Consider the following 14727-nt stretch of genomic DNA (forward strand, 5'->3'; position numbering starts at 1 on the left):
GACTTTTAAAGCCAACCCTGGCTTTTCTTTTCCTCTCTAAAGATCATTTTGTGACAAACCCAGGTGGAGGCGATGTGAACTTTGCAGGTTGGTGCAGATGGAGAAACGATCATTTTAAATATTTATTCTCTGCATTGAAAATTACATTTTTTCCTTGTAGCAAGGTAATCAATACTAGCCGCAAAAATCCCCGCAGTCTTTCCCACTCCTCTGAAAATGTCCAACAGCAGTGAGTCTGAGGCATACAACTTCAAACCACAGAAATAAAAGAAGCACAAAGAAAAAAAACAAACCCTTTCTTATTATTATGAATTCCAGGCCTAGAGCCCCCTTACAGCAGAGAGACACTTGCTTAGTGTGTCCACTCCAACATGAATGAAAAAGGCAGCCACAAGGGCCTCCAAACAGCAGCCAAAGAGGACACCTGATGTGATTCTGAAGCCTGCTAACCAGGTGAGGCTCTGGTTCCTTACAGCACCCCGAATGCCATATCCAGAAAATGAGTGGCGACCTGGGCATCGGGGCCCACCCCTTTAATCCCAACACTCAGGAAGCAGACACAGGTGGACCTCTCTGAGTTCAAAGTCCACCTGGTCTATATAGCAAGCTCTAGTCCAGGAAGGGCTACACTGTGACACCCTCTCAAAAACAAAAAAAGAAAGAAGGAAGGAAGGAAGGGAGAAAGAAAAGGAAGGAAGGAAGGAAGGAAGGAAGGAAGGAAGGAAGGAGGGAGGGAGGGAGGGAGGGAGGGAGGGAGGGAGGGAGGGAGGGAGGGAGGAAGAGAAATGGAGGCAACCCTTTGCTTGCTGTCTTTTATAATCCACCCCCTCTACAGCTAAGCTAAATGAGCATTTGGCCTTCCCTGACACCAGTGCCATCTTTCAGGCCCTTGCCTCGCCCTGTCCTGACTCCCACCATGATGTGCCAGTCATTCTGCCGCCAGGATTGTTTTTCTTAACTTTATCTCTGAAGTACAGATTGAAGCACCCAGCCCTCCCTTTGCTGCTACAAGATGTGGCTTCCCAAGCTCCTTCTCACAGCACGGGTTGGATAGGCCTACAGGTCACCTGGCGGCTGGGCCCTTAGGAGACACTAGCTGCCCCTGCCTGTGTATTTAGGCAACAGGAAGCATCCTCTACCCCATCTATGCGCAACCAATTCTACAGCCCTGCAGGTTTGGCTGAGGCATTGGCTTTTCCCTGGAGTGTTTCCTGGGACAGCTCTAGTAGGCTGCACTCCGTGGCCTTCTCAGAGAGCACTCTTACTACAATCTAGAAAAGCAGACCAACAGGTTTTCTTATCTGTGGGGTGCCACATAAATCTCAGCATGCTTTGGGGCTCCCAGGTACCCTAATTACATGAACCTAATTGAATGGACCTTTGTCAGACCCGTCAGCATCGTCTTACTCCACACCTAGCCACCATCACTATGTCTGGCTCAGAGAAAGTGCTCCACAAAGGCTTACTTGAGAATGACTTTACTTAATAAACATAAATTACTCTCAAAAATCATTCTATAGCTTTTTATGTTGGAGAAGGGAGATAAATCAGAAGATAACGTCTAATATTGTAGTTACAAGAACAGCCTTGTTCGCTGAGAGGCTCCGTTACATCCCTGATTTAAAAAATATCAATGTCCTCTATTGCACTTGACATAACATTTGCTAGTCATACAGGCTTGTGGACACATAGCTTTTATATTAAGACAAGACACAGGCTCTAGTCATTCTCTACATGATCAAATACGGGACAGCAAACATAGCTTCAGAACATTCCTGTATACATGGTTATCATTCAATGATTATCTTCTAACATTTTTTTTTAAAGAGTGGAATTGAGGGCTGATGTCTATCGGCAATTATCCTTCCTTCTGGAAATGTAAGTGTCCATCTAGAGCGGTGGACCCAGTGGGCTGTGGGTGGTGGTGGCCATGCCCAGGCCAGAGTTGTTGGTTGGAAATGAATGTTTGATCAAAGAGGCAATCGGTCTTTCCTTGGATTTTCTTTTAAATTTTAGGATTAAGGATGATTTAGATTAACGTCTTTATAACAAAGGTAAGAGATGCCACCGGATGTAATTGGAGAGTTGTTCGTGTTCATGTCCCTGCTATGTAGAGAGAATGGCTTTAAACCATCTGTAGTTTAAAGAACGAAGCCAACATGGAGAACAACAGAAATGAGAATTGATGTGGGTCCTAGGCTCTTGCTTGGTCCAGAAGATAACGAGACCCCTGGTGATGTTCAATAGCTGACCCCTTGTTTCTCTGAGAGCCCTGACCTACCTGTGTCCTTCTGGTAGTTTGGTTATATGAGATGTACACATACTTCCTGCTAATAGCTTTCCACAGGCTAGCCCTGGCTGCACCTTAGTCATTGACAGGAATATAAGAGAATAATATGGAGAGATAAATGAAAACTGATTCCCCTGAATTTTCTCCCCACAAATTTCTTGGGATTCAATCAGATGCTGTGGCATGAGGAAGGCATGAACCATGAGATTCCTATTTGAAGATAGAAGGAAGGTATTCATTTGGAAAAATGTAGAAACAAAAGGAAGTTTCATAACATAGACCAATGCTCAAACCTTCGGCTCGGCCAGTGTCTGGCTTGTAGAGATGCACTCTCACAAGTGAACTGCAGGTTGGCAATCCTTAAAAACAGCAAGGTTTCTTTTTGCAGAGTTCCTTTTGCTGCAGTCCCCCCCCCCCCCAATAATGTAAAAAGCACGAGGAAAATTTCTAATCTAGAAGTGAATTTTCCTAAGGAAGACGGCAATCTGCCCGGGTTCAGCCATGAAATCCCATTGACATTTGTAGTCGAACGCGAGGACCTCTTGATGACACCAGTCATCAAGTGTTCTAGACTAAATTGCTGGCAGCAACCAGCCAGCAGTCTTCCCCCAAGGCTGTCCCATGAGAAGCAGAATTACAACGACTTCTGGGACCCCGCCAAGCAAGGTGCTGACCAGTGGCTGCAGATGGAAGCCGTTGGACTTGCATCCACTGACAACACAGCTTCTCCGGAGCCAAGGCTCACACTTTGATACTCTGACTGCCCCTGGCTCGCAGTCTTCCTGTCCGGCTACCCTGATCCTCCTCTGACACCTGATTCTGGGGAGCAGTAGGACTTCTGTCCTGTGCTACACCTCCATTTTTTCGGGTTCGTTTTTCTTTGGATTGCTGCTTCGATACAAGTATGCTGTGCCTCTGGGCATAGCTCTGTCTGTTCTCCCTGGTGTCCCTATGGGCTTGTGTCTCTTTGACCCGCAGCTGGCTAGGGACCGCAATCTCCTCGCCTACGGGCTTCCCCGCAACCTCTCTCTTCTGAGACTTTTCCCCTTTTTGAGCCTGTTCCCTTTCCCCGGGATGCAGCACGGGAGCAGAACCCTCCTGCGCAGACTTGGCAGGGTCCTGCGGCGGCTGACCCTCTCCTGTTGGCTGATCCTCACCGAGGGCAGTTTCATTTCCTTCAGACATTTCTCCGCTAGGGGATGTGCGTGTGGACTGAGCCACGTCCTTAGGGGTGGGATTGGTCTGGGCCTTCTTTCTTGGCTTGCGTGCTTTGTGGTTTTTCTCCTGGTTCTGGGGGTCTGCTGGCACTGGTTCAGTGTGGCTCGGAGAAGACCTGAAGTCAAGAGGGTCTGATTCATTTCTTGGAGTTGGCTTGCCGTGGGATTCTAGCTGCGGGGCTGTCTGAGAGTTCCCATCTGGCATCTTTCTCTGCTGTGGCGACTCTTTAGCTGTCTCTCTTTGCATGAGGCTTTTTTTCCTCGTTCCTTTCTGCTTAGTGAGCCCCTGGCTGTGAGGTGTGGCCTGCAGATCTAGAACCTTCTTACTGGAGGCACGGCCTACTTTCGGAGTTTTCTTTTCCCTTGCGGGCTTCGAAGCAGGCCTTGGCTCGGTGTTCTGAGGAAGCTGGGGTTCCGTGGAGGGAGCAGGAATAGTTGGGAGCCGGACTGTGGGTGCCTCCTCTTCCTGGGATGGGTTGGGGGTGTGCTGCTGGGCTTGTTCCTGGACTGGGGGGCTAATAAGTGGGAGCTTCGCCTCACTGGCTTTTCCTACCTGGGCTTGCTGTGGGCTGTGGACTGTATGGGGGCTCGAGTTTCGGGGTGGTTTGGATTGGGGCGGGCTGATGGGAGGAAGCTTACTGGGGTCTCCATCCTGAGCTGGAAGAGATCTGGGAGAGGGATTCGGGGTCTGATCTGAGCTTGTCCCCAAAGCCTCTTCCCTGCTGGGAGAGAGAAGCTTGGGTGTGGGTCTCCGGCTCTGGAGAGGAGCCAAGGTCTGGGGCTGTGGCAATCTGGTAGGAGCCAGCCTGCTTTTCGGAAGCAAGGCTACTGGCTGTTCCCTGACTTTTGTGGTTGAGTCTTGGGGAGGTGGAATTTCTGGGTAAGGAGTACCGGCCCGCATAACTTCTGCTTTGGGGGTTCCCTCCTTCAGAGGTTGTTGAGATCCCCCAGTAGGCTTCTCTACTTCAGCATGGGAAGGATCTTCTGGAACACTGTGCGTGGAGCTCCTGGGTGCAGGGTTGGCTGACTCGGTTTCTTCATCCTGCACTCTCTGAGGACTGAGGGAAGCTGGGTCAGCTCGCTGTGCAGGTTCAGATAGGGCTGGGTTGCTAGGGGCTACTTTGGTCTCTCCGGATTCCTTATCCTGGTCTGGCTGAGGGCTGAGTGTGGGAGCAGGAGCAGGCTGCTGAGGCGGCTCTTGAGACACAACAGCGGAAGACTGGTCTGCTTTTAGCACGGGTGGCCCAGGCTCATCTTCGGGGCCATCCATCTCGGTGGTTATTTTTGGAGGAAGGTTGGCTGGCTGGCCATCCTCTCCCTTCACCTTTGGTGGTAAGTCCTGGGCCTGCTGAGGAATACCAAGTGTTGAAGAACTGACCTGCTGAGGTAGATTGGTCTCCTCCTCAGGGGGTTCGCCCTCCTCAGTTAACTCCTGGCTCTGTGGGAGAGTGGGGTCCTGATTTTCAGGGACCACTGCGTGAGTCTGCACTTCCAGGAAAGCCTCTGTTTTCTGGCCATCGGCTTGTAGTCTTGCCAAGCGCCTGGGGGAGGGGACCAGGTGTGCGGGGACCCCAGAGGCGGTCTTCTTGCTAGAGGGAGCTCCTGCTTTAATATAAAGAGAAGTTAGCTACAAAGGCTCTTTCCTGCTAGAAACTAACATCAAAAACCCTGTTTTCCTGTGGTGATGCACAGGGACCCTTAAAACAAGAAAACCACTCGTAGACCTTCCCCTTCTCCTTGGGGGAGACTAAGTAGCTACAACTTTCTAGGTCGATAGAAGTTAGGACAAATCTAGTGAATTGAGAAGAAATTTAAATGAATAAGCATCCAGATATTTGCTCAAAACCAATTGGATCTGTGGATGATAAAGAAAGTTTCTAAACAAATGAGATTGGTTTTGCTGTTCAATGGTTAAGACATAGTCCGAATGCTGCAAGGAGCCTTGCCTGTTTACTAATAATACCCTTGAGGCTCAGAGTTCAGCAGGAACTCAGTGAGGAAGGAGAGGAAGAAGGAAGACATGGGTTCGAGGGCATCCTAAGACACCAGGGTCTGCTCCTGGAGATGAAGGCTCCAACCCCACCCCCAGCCACAGATTTCCCTGGCTACAGAAACAGCTCCCAGAGGCCCTGGCAATGCTGATGCTGCAGAGAGGGACTGCTTCCTCCAATTCCACCTTCTCAGAGTGGCTCTGGTCTCCTGGATACAGTCATCTCATCATACATGACAGAAGCCTTGACGTATTCCTGGTGACCTAAATACCATCTAAACCCAGCCCAGACAGCATAGCTCTGAAGTGTGCATTAGTCAGAGCTAACACATCAGCCTGGAATAACCTTGAAGAATCACCTGGGCTCCATTTGGGAGAGACCTTGGTGACCCCAGAGTGGTCCGTCTCCAGCAGCCAATGTATCCCTGACCGTTGTCTCTCCTCCACTGAGGAAGGATGGGTTTGTGCCACTTTGGGTTCACAATGAGCCTTCCAGTCTGGTCCTCTTTTGTAACAAGTCAAGCTAGAAGCCCCCTCCCCCCAAGAATGGAAAGGGCAAGCGGGCAGACCGAAAAGCCTCCCTCCTGGTAGGACTCCTGATGATGCCCTCGGCTCATCATTTTCACCACTGAATTTATCACAGATATAAACTAAAACACAACTTTAGTGAAGAAACAAGGTTAGATTAAAAGATGAGGCTAACTCCAGTAGGTAAACTGGCAGAGAACAGGAAGTGGATCAGAGGTTACCGGGGCAAGGGGATTACTGCTGAATGAATATAGGGATGATGTTTCAGACAATGAAAAACTCTGAAAACAGGTGGCAGTGATGGCTACACAGCACTGGGGATGCAGTCGCTGGCACCGAATTCCACACCTAACATGATTGAAATGGAAAACGAGGGTTCGCACGATTGCTCGATCAGTGGTTAGAGCTCTTGCTGCTGAGTGAGTCCGAGCTCTGGAACCCACATGGGGGAAGGGACAATCAGTTCCCACAAGTTGTTGACTGATCGTCACAAGTGCATGTGTGTAAGTAAATGTAAAATTTGCTAAAAAAAAAAATGGCGAGTTATAGATGCTTACAGGATGCATGCAACACATGTATACAACTTTAAAAGAAAAGCATAAGAAGAATGGGACTCAGGGCTGAGGGAGCTCTCCTTTTAATCTTACAGTCGGGCAGACAGGGTTTTCTTTATCTACTTTGATGATTTAACAACTCATGAAATTTGGCTAAATGACCCCATGCCCTTTACTAGAAGATAACAGCACCACTTTATGGGCTGGCAAATTGGTCCATTTTCCCTTTATCATTAATCAGAATTAGGAAAACTATAATTTCATTCCATAACCTTGATGGCAAGACCACAGGCTGCTCATTAGTTCCACTTCCTCAAGGTCTCCCCGGAAGCAGTGACAAACTAAGACCCAGGCGCTGTACCAGTGGTTCTCAGCCTGTGGGTCACGACCCCTGTCAAATGACCCTTGTGCTGGAGACAACTAAGACCATCAGAAAGGACAGATATTTATGAATCATAACAGTAGCAAAATTACAGTTATGGGGAATCAATGAAACTAATTTTATGGTTGGGGTGACAACACGAGGATCTGTATTAAAGGGTCGCAGCATTAAAAGGGAGAGACAAGTTGCCAATCAATTGAGTTTATTCTTGTTTCATAGAAGCTATATTGTTAACTGCACGCTTTAAAAACAAGCATTTCCTACATTTCTATGGGAAAAGTAGGACCGTGTCATACTTAATTGGTATGCACTTAAAATTAACGGCACATCTAAGGAGCTTATCATCACGGTATAGCTACAGCTCTTTATGCATGCATAATTCACCTAGCCCATCTTGGCGAGGGTTCAGGTGTCCAGGGCTGGGTTGGTGGATGCTGACCTCAGGACACAGCTCCTAGCCTTCCCTTTCTCATTCTGTTTCAACCTTACTGTTACGTGGACATTATCATCGTGTTCCCAGTGACAAGCAGGCAACTTCTGATTACTAGGGATGAAGCTGTGTATCATTACTTCACATATTTGAGAACTGTCTTTAGGCTGCACTGACACAGGATTATCCTTTTTGGAAAGATGATGTTACTGAACATAAGATTTCTGTTTGTACTGGGGCTCAGCACATGGATTGTCTTAATCTAGCTGTGAAAAGACTTAGCTTTCCAAGCCAGACTTCAATAATGTGCCACAATGTTACATACGGTTTTCTTTTCCTTTCTTCCTTTTTTAAGAAAAAGATGATTTTACAAATTTATCTCTATTTGAAATAATGATTACTAGTTAAATTTAAGACAGAAAAGTGAGGCCTCAGATACCCAATCCAGATATATAATCCTTCAGACTAACCTCTCACAAAATTGTAAATACGTATTTTACTTTCTTTCCCTTAAAATCTTAATTATTTTTTAAATTTTCCTATACTAAGATGTTTAATTTCTAGATTATATATTATATATAAAGTATATTTACATCACAATATATATGCATATATCATATTCTATGATATATCATATATCTTCATATATATATATATATATATATATACAAATACATACATACACACACACACATATATATACACACACATATATATGTATATGTATATGTATATGTATATGTATATGTATATGTATATGTATGTATTAGAAATTAGGAACAAAATAACTCAGTTCTGAGCAGAGGGAAAGAGGCAAGGCTCCAGCTAGGCCCAGGATGCTACACCTGCTTGGGGCTGGCTCCTTCTCATGGGATCTACAGTTTCATGGGAAGGCAAATATGTCTGTGGCCTATGATGTTTACTTTGGCCAATTAGACCCAAAACCTAGACTTTCCTGGGAAGAGAGTTGTGATGGTTTGTATATGCTTGGCCTACGGAGTGGCACTATTAGAGGGTGTGGCCCTGTTGGAGTAGGTGTGTCACTGTGGGTGTGAGCTTGAAGACCCTCATCCTAGCTGCCTGGAAGTCAGTATTCTGCTAGCAGCCTTCAGATGAAGATGTAGAACTCTCAGCTCCTCCTGCACCATGCCTGCCTGGATGCTGCCATGCTAATGATAATGGGCTGAACCTCTGAACCTGTAAGCCAGCCCCAAGTAAATGTCCTTGTAAGAGTTGCCTTGGTCATGGTATCTGTTTATAGCAGTAGAACCTTAACTAAGATAAGGGTCTCAGTGAAAAATTGTATACATTGGTTTGACCTGAAGGCATGTCAGAGGGGAACTTTATGTTAATTATGTGAAAAACTCAGCTCAATGTGCGTGCATGGCCCGCCCCATTCCATAGGCAGGGGGTTCTGAGCTACACGAGAACAGAGAATTCAAGCTAAGCACTCACAAGCAAGCAAGCGTACATGCACTCATTTTTCTTGATTCCGAATGTGATGTGACCTGACTTTCGCACAGTGATGAGCTGTCACCTGAAAGCCTTTTTCTCCAAATTGCTTTTTGTCAGGGAATTTGACTACAGAAGCAGCAATGAAACAGACCAGGCCCCATTCACTTGCACTAACCCTACGACCAAGTGACCCTCACTCTTGGCAAGGATTTTACAGTCCTGCAATTCACAGATGCCACTGGCTTGACTCCTGGGGCCACCAGAGATGCCCTAAAAGCTTATTAATAAGGACTATATTCATTAGAATTTCAAATATACTCACTTGAATGTTGTCTGATCTCTACAATGCCACTCAAGTGGAAGTTTATCTTTAATTATCAACTGAAAAAAAAAAAAACTCCCTGTGCAAATTAACTGTAAACATGAGATAAGGTTTTGCCTTAAGAAAACACAGTCTTTTTCAGAATATTAAACCTTTTAGAAAAGTAAGGTTCTGTTGATGATATAGATCTGATGACTGACTGTATTCCATCCTGTCTATTTTCAAGCTAAAATTTCATTAGTCAATAACAAGATGCCACGGTTTCGATTAGTAAATGTTTCTGAGAAGTTATAACACTTTTATAAATTCTATAACTTATACCTTCATTAAATCAGATAGGCGTAACCTAATTATTCCAAATAAGTAAGATTTTGCTATACACTTTAAAGTGGCAGTCTACTTTCCTGTGCACACATTATTTTGCCTGTTAATTTGCTAGGTAGTCACTGCACGCTATAGTCGGGGTCCTGATCTCTGTAGGAATAGGAAGAGGAACAGAATACAGTGACGGAGCCTGCAGGCCACTGTGCCAAGTCTTGCTCATTGCTCCTCAGTTCAGCAGCACCACACAGAAACACACATCTCTCTGCTACCCAGGGGACTAATCACTGTTTATCCAAATCCACAAGAGACTGATGTAAAAGCCAGCACACCAATTTATTAATTTACAATGGGAGATGGGGCAGGTTCAGGGAGCAGGGCAGCGTGTTCTCACGTAAGATATAGCCCGCACAGGGGCCAGTTCCACCCAGGGGACCAAATTAAAGATTACAAGGTTGCTTGGATAGCAAGGAATTAAAGCACAGGGAGCCATATTTCCTCAAGAGAGAGCTCCATGGAGGTCACTAGCCTATTTGGACAGACCAAGCTTTCATCAAGTATCTTCTAGTTGGCATGTCCTAACCTCCATTCCTTTAACATATGAGATACATTTCTGCGTGGCAGAAATGGCATTCCTATCTGTGAGTAACTGGTACTGCACGGACCTCTGTCCAAAATATAAGGAGTACTTGACTTAGGAAGAGAGTACACAACTGCAAAGGGCCCAGTGGGCTTTAGTGCTTGAATTCTGTCAAGGTCATCGCCTGGCCTCCCTTTTCAGCCTGTACGAAAGCCATCAGGCAAGCAGAATCCTATTTGGACCACCAAGCTACAAGGCTTCTACAAAGCAGCAACCATCTTAGGTTAACATTTTGCAAATAATGTTAACAGTAGCGCTCCATTCCCCACAGCCTCTTGTCATTAGGCGTCTGTTTCCTGTCTGTTCCCTTGACTGCTCTAAATACCTCAAAGAGATGCATTTGTACAGGATCTAGTCTGCTCTGACCAGCTGGCTTTACTCACCACACTGTCTTCAAGGTTCATGTCCCACTGTGTGCCAAGACTTCCTTCCCTCTTAAGATGAGATAACATAAAAGAGTATACGTCCATCACTGGACCGCCATGGTGGCTTCAACTTTTGGCTAATGTGAATGGAACTGCTATGAACAGGGTGTCTTATTTCCTCGGGATCTCACTTTCAGTGGCTTAGGGTATTTATCCAGAAGTGAAACAGCTGGATCACACAAAAGTTGTCTTTTTTTTTTGAGGACTTTACATACCATTAATTTTTTGTAGCAGCCACATACCTTTTACATACCATTAAGCACAAGGTTCTAATTTCTCCAGATACTTTTTTAGTAAGTCGCCATCCAAGTAGGTGTGAGGCAAACTTGAGGGACAAGCAGCTCAAACACATCTCAAAATAGTCATGTCTTGAAATTTCTAGGCTTTGAATTCCTAGACTTCAAGTCAATGCCCTTGCACGTCCCTCAACATTTGCTGCTCAGGACTCATGAGGCAGGAGGGAAGTGTGGTATCTATTCTTCAGGACAAGAAACCGGAGCCCAAAACAGCCAAGCAGCTCGGCCAGTGAGTGGCAGGGCTAGCCCCTCCCCTGCCCCACCCCGATCAAGCATCATTAACAGACCCACAGGGGCTGATTCATATATCCCAAGAAAAAAAAAATGTAGGAATTAAACATTGTGAGCCAGCATTAGCCCAGCTAATGAGTAACCAAGAGGAACAAGGCTGCCTTATTTTCCATGGAAAATCAACTTGGTACAAAGGAGAGAGGTCAATACCTGCAGTTGGAGCCAAGGTCTTAGCAGCTGTCTCAGTCAACCCCAGGTATTCTCTAATGAGCTCGCTGAGCTTTTGGTAGGCAATGTCCAGGTCATCTACAGCAAACAACACAACATTTTAATGTGCTACAATCATGTCCAAACACTCAGTGTTCAATGGTGAGGGAACTGACTGGATCACTACATTTCATCCTATTGCTGTTGTGTTAGATAAAATTCTAAGATGACTCTCACATTTCCCTCTCCTATAACACCCCTCACCCCCTCAAGTGTGGGCAGAACCTATGGAGGTGAAGAGAAGTCATGCCCACGAATATTTTACATTATACACAGAAGGGATGAACGGTACAGTTAAGGTCACCAACAGCACAAGTGACTGTAAAGGGAGATTTCCCAGGTGGTTCACTCAGATCATAGCCAGGGAAGGATAGATTTGTCTAGTTGGTGACAGAATAAAAGTCAGACATTCAACCTGCTCTCTGCTGTCTAGAAGATGGCCAGCACCATATAGACAAGACTAAAGAATAACCTCAAGGAGTTATGCACAGCCTTCTAGAGGCAGCCAGCCAAGAAGTAGGAGCTCAGGCCCATACCTCAAGGAACTGCAGTCTGCCAACGAGAAGGTAATTGGGAGCTAAGTTTTTCCCCAGAGCCTTCAGATGAGATCTCAGCTCATCCAACACCTTAATCTTAGCACTTAACTGAGTCCTGTTATGCTGACCTAACAGGCTAAGCAGGCTCTGGGTTAGGCATTAACTGTGAGCATTTGTATGCAGCAGTATAAAACCAATATAGATAAGCAATACGTTAACACAATTTAGAGGCTTGAGAAAACGATTAAATGAACCATGTAAAATTGTCATTTGCATAATAGTGGGATACTAGCAATATCATATGGCTCAACGTAATGTCTCCCTTTCTACCCAGCATCTCACCAAAAGGCTATTAAGAGTTTATTTAATTTACTCATTTAAAATTCACTTATTTATTTTGAAAAAGAGTGTCACTGTGTAACTCTGGCTAGCCTTGAACTCTCTATATGTAGACCAGGTTTGGCCCAAAACTCAGAGATCTGCTTGTGGATGCCTCTAGGTAGAGGCAGCTGGATCTCTGAGTTTGAGGCCAGCCTGGTCTACAGAATGGGTTCCAGGATAGCCAGGGCTACCCAGAGAAACCGTATCTCAAAAAGCAGAAAAACAAAACAAAACAAAACAAAAGCCAGTCAGTTCTCTTCTTCCACCGTGCAACATGAGTCCGAGAGATTGAATCCAGGTCATCAGGCTTGGAAGTAAAGGCATCTTTACCCGCTGAGCCATCTTACCGCTCCAAGGTATCATCTCCTTATTATACAGAGTGCTTCCCGCTCTTTCATGGATATATGAAGTACTATAATTAAAAGCATACAGAAAGTTCCATTTTTTCAACAATTTCCCTATCTTTCTCTCTGGCTTCTGCTTCAAATTAGTAGCCATTTTTATCTTTAATTTTTTATTTGATATAATTTTAATTGACATAATTATTCCATATTTATTGAACACATTATGGTTTCAACACATAAATACAATGTATTTATGATCAAATTTGGATAACTACCACATCCTTCACGTCAAACATCTATTATTTCTTTGTGGTGATAAAATTTGAAAATATCTGGGTTAAAAAAAAAAAGACGTGCTTTATTCTAAGTTAGTTTTTAAAGGTGTTTTACCCAGATATTTTAAATTTTTCAATATTTTCAGTAGTCATGATTCTTTGTAAAGATAGGTTATGATAAAAATACCCGAGCTTCATGTGCCTTTAAAAGCTTAAATATGTTTTTCAAATGAGATATCTTTGTTATCACAATGTCCCCAGGGGAAGAAATCTGTGTCCCCATTTTATACAACTGAATTAGTCTCAACCTTATGGACTGATGAAGCTTAACTTCTGATGGGAAGAGTGGGAGCCTGGCTCTCACAGGTGCTTACCCACTTCTGCAGCTTTTTGCAGCTTGTAATTACAACAGGCTGTCAACCTGAGTACGTGTGGAATGGACTACAGACTAGAAATGGAGGGCACATCTGTGATCCAGACCTTGAAGCATAGTGGCCATGAAAAGCTTAGACCCAGACAAGGTAGTACACACCTTTAATCCCAAGAGACTGAGGTAAACAGATATCTGAGTTCAAGGCCAGCCTGGGACAAAGCAATTTCCAAATCCAGGGGTGGAGGTGCACACCTTTAATCTGGGCTACACCTTCTACTGGAGGCCTACATAAGGACCATGGAAGAAGGAAGGCTCTCTCTTCTGCACCTGCTTGCACTTACTTGCCAGCACATCTGTTGGAACCTACCTCCTGTGGATTCCAGCTTATACAGAAGAGCAGGGGAAACACCCAGCCTCGTGGGACTGAGCAACTACTAGATTCTTGGACTTCCCATTCACAGCTGCCCATTGTTGGGCTAATTGGAGTGCAGACTGTAAGTCATCACAATAAATTCCCTTAATATATAGAGACATTCCATAAGTTCTGTGACTCTAGAGAACCCTGACTAATATAGCACTGATTGTATACTTAAATAAATAAATAAATAAATAAATAAATAAAAACCAATAAAACTCCGGGCATTACTGACCTGCATTGATTACTGCATCAAAATATCCTGGATATTTCTGGTTAACTTTAACATAAAGGTCCACCCTGGAGACGGCAATTTCGATTTCTGCGCGACTGAACAATCCCTTTCTCCGCAAGTATCCCTCATATTTTTCCTTGTCCATAGGCACCACCAAGATATATCGAGGCTCAAAATAGGAATATTTCAAACTTCTTACACCCTGGGTGGTTAAAGGAGGTAAGTCAGAAACAGCTTACACTGTGGACATCACTGTGGGAACATGTGACAACTCAGGGCCACCACACAGCATCACACTCAAGAGCACATTTCTTCTGTACAATCAGGTGCTAGTTCCCTATAAATAGTCCAAGGCTGGCCTACTTTTCCCTCTTCGTTGAATATTAAATTGTCGTAGGAACTATTACAATTAATTCCACCTGGTTGTCCTCAAATGAATCCTTCTAATGAATATGGCTGTTAAAAAAAAAAAAAAGAAAGGAAAAAGAAAATTGCTGGGCATAAAATAGGGCAGCATTGCCATTTTATTATTGAGCAGTAATTTGATTCCATATTTCAACGGGCATCCTTGAAGCACTAGAAGACAGAGCTCTTCCCAGGGAAAAAGGGTTCCCATGGTGCTTTTCTTCCATTCATCACCTTGGTACCACAGGATAGATAGGTAGAGGTAGAGATATATAAAACTTAGCACCATGGTCAGAGTACTACAGTCACAGAGACAGTCCTTGAACTTAGCGGGGTTGGGGAAGGGGCTGCCAAATATGAGTGAGTGTTGTCTAAAACATGTCTTCTTTATGGAGGCTAGACCCTGCTACCACTG

General features: G+C 44.8%; 1 protein-coding gene across 2 annotated transcripts in view; it reads right to left on the reverse strand.

Moving 5' to 3' along the window:
* The window catches only part of Lrguk (leucine rich repeats and guanylate kinase domain containing), a 104352-nt gene that overhangs the window by 29625 nt on the left and 60000 nt on the right, over positions 1-14727 (reverse strand). Inside the window, exons 14-16 of one of the 2 annotated variants that reach the window (XM_085840750.1) lie at positions 13908-14109; positions 11292-11387; positions 1470-5112 (exon numbers count right to left, since the gene is read on the reverse strand). In XM_085840750.1, coding sequence (XP_085696876.1) covers positions 3032-5112; positions 11292-11387; positions 13908-14109 — 2379 coding nt within the window. In that variant the 3' untranslated portion in view covers positions 1470-3031. Of the gene's footprint in view, positions 1-1469; positions 5113-11291; positions 11388-13907; positions 14110-14727 lie in introns of those variants that run through there. The other variant, XM_021165014.2, reaches the window with a different exon arrangement.

The sequence above is a fragment of the Mus caroli genome, unplaced genomic scaffold (assembly GCF_978045245.1).
Source record: "Mus caroli unplaced genomic scaffold, Mus_caroli_1 scaffold_7, whole genome shotgun sequence".
Taxonomy (NCBI): Eukaryota; Metazoa; Chordata; class Mammalia; order Rodentia; family Muridae; genus Mus; species Mus caroli.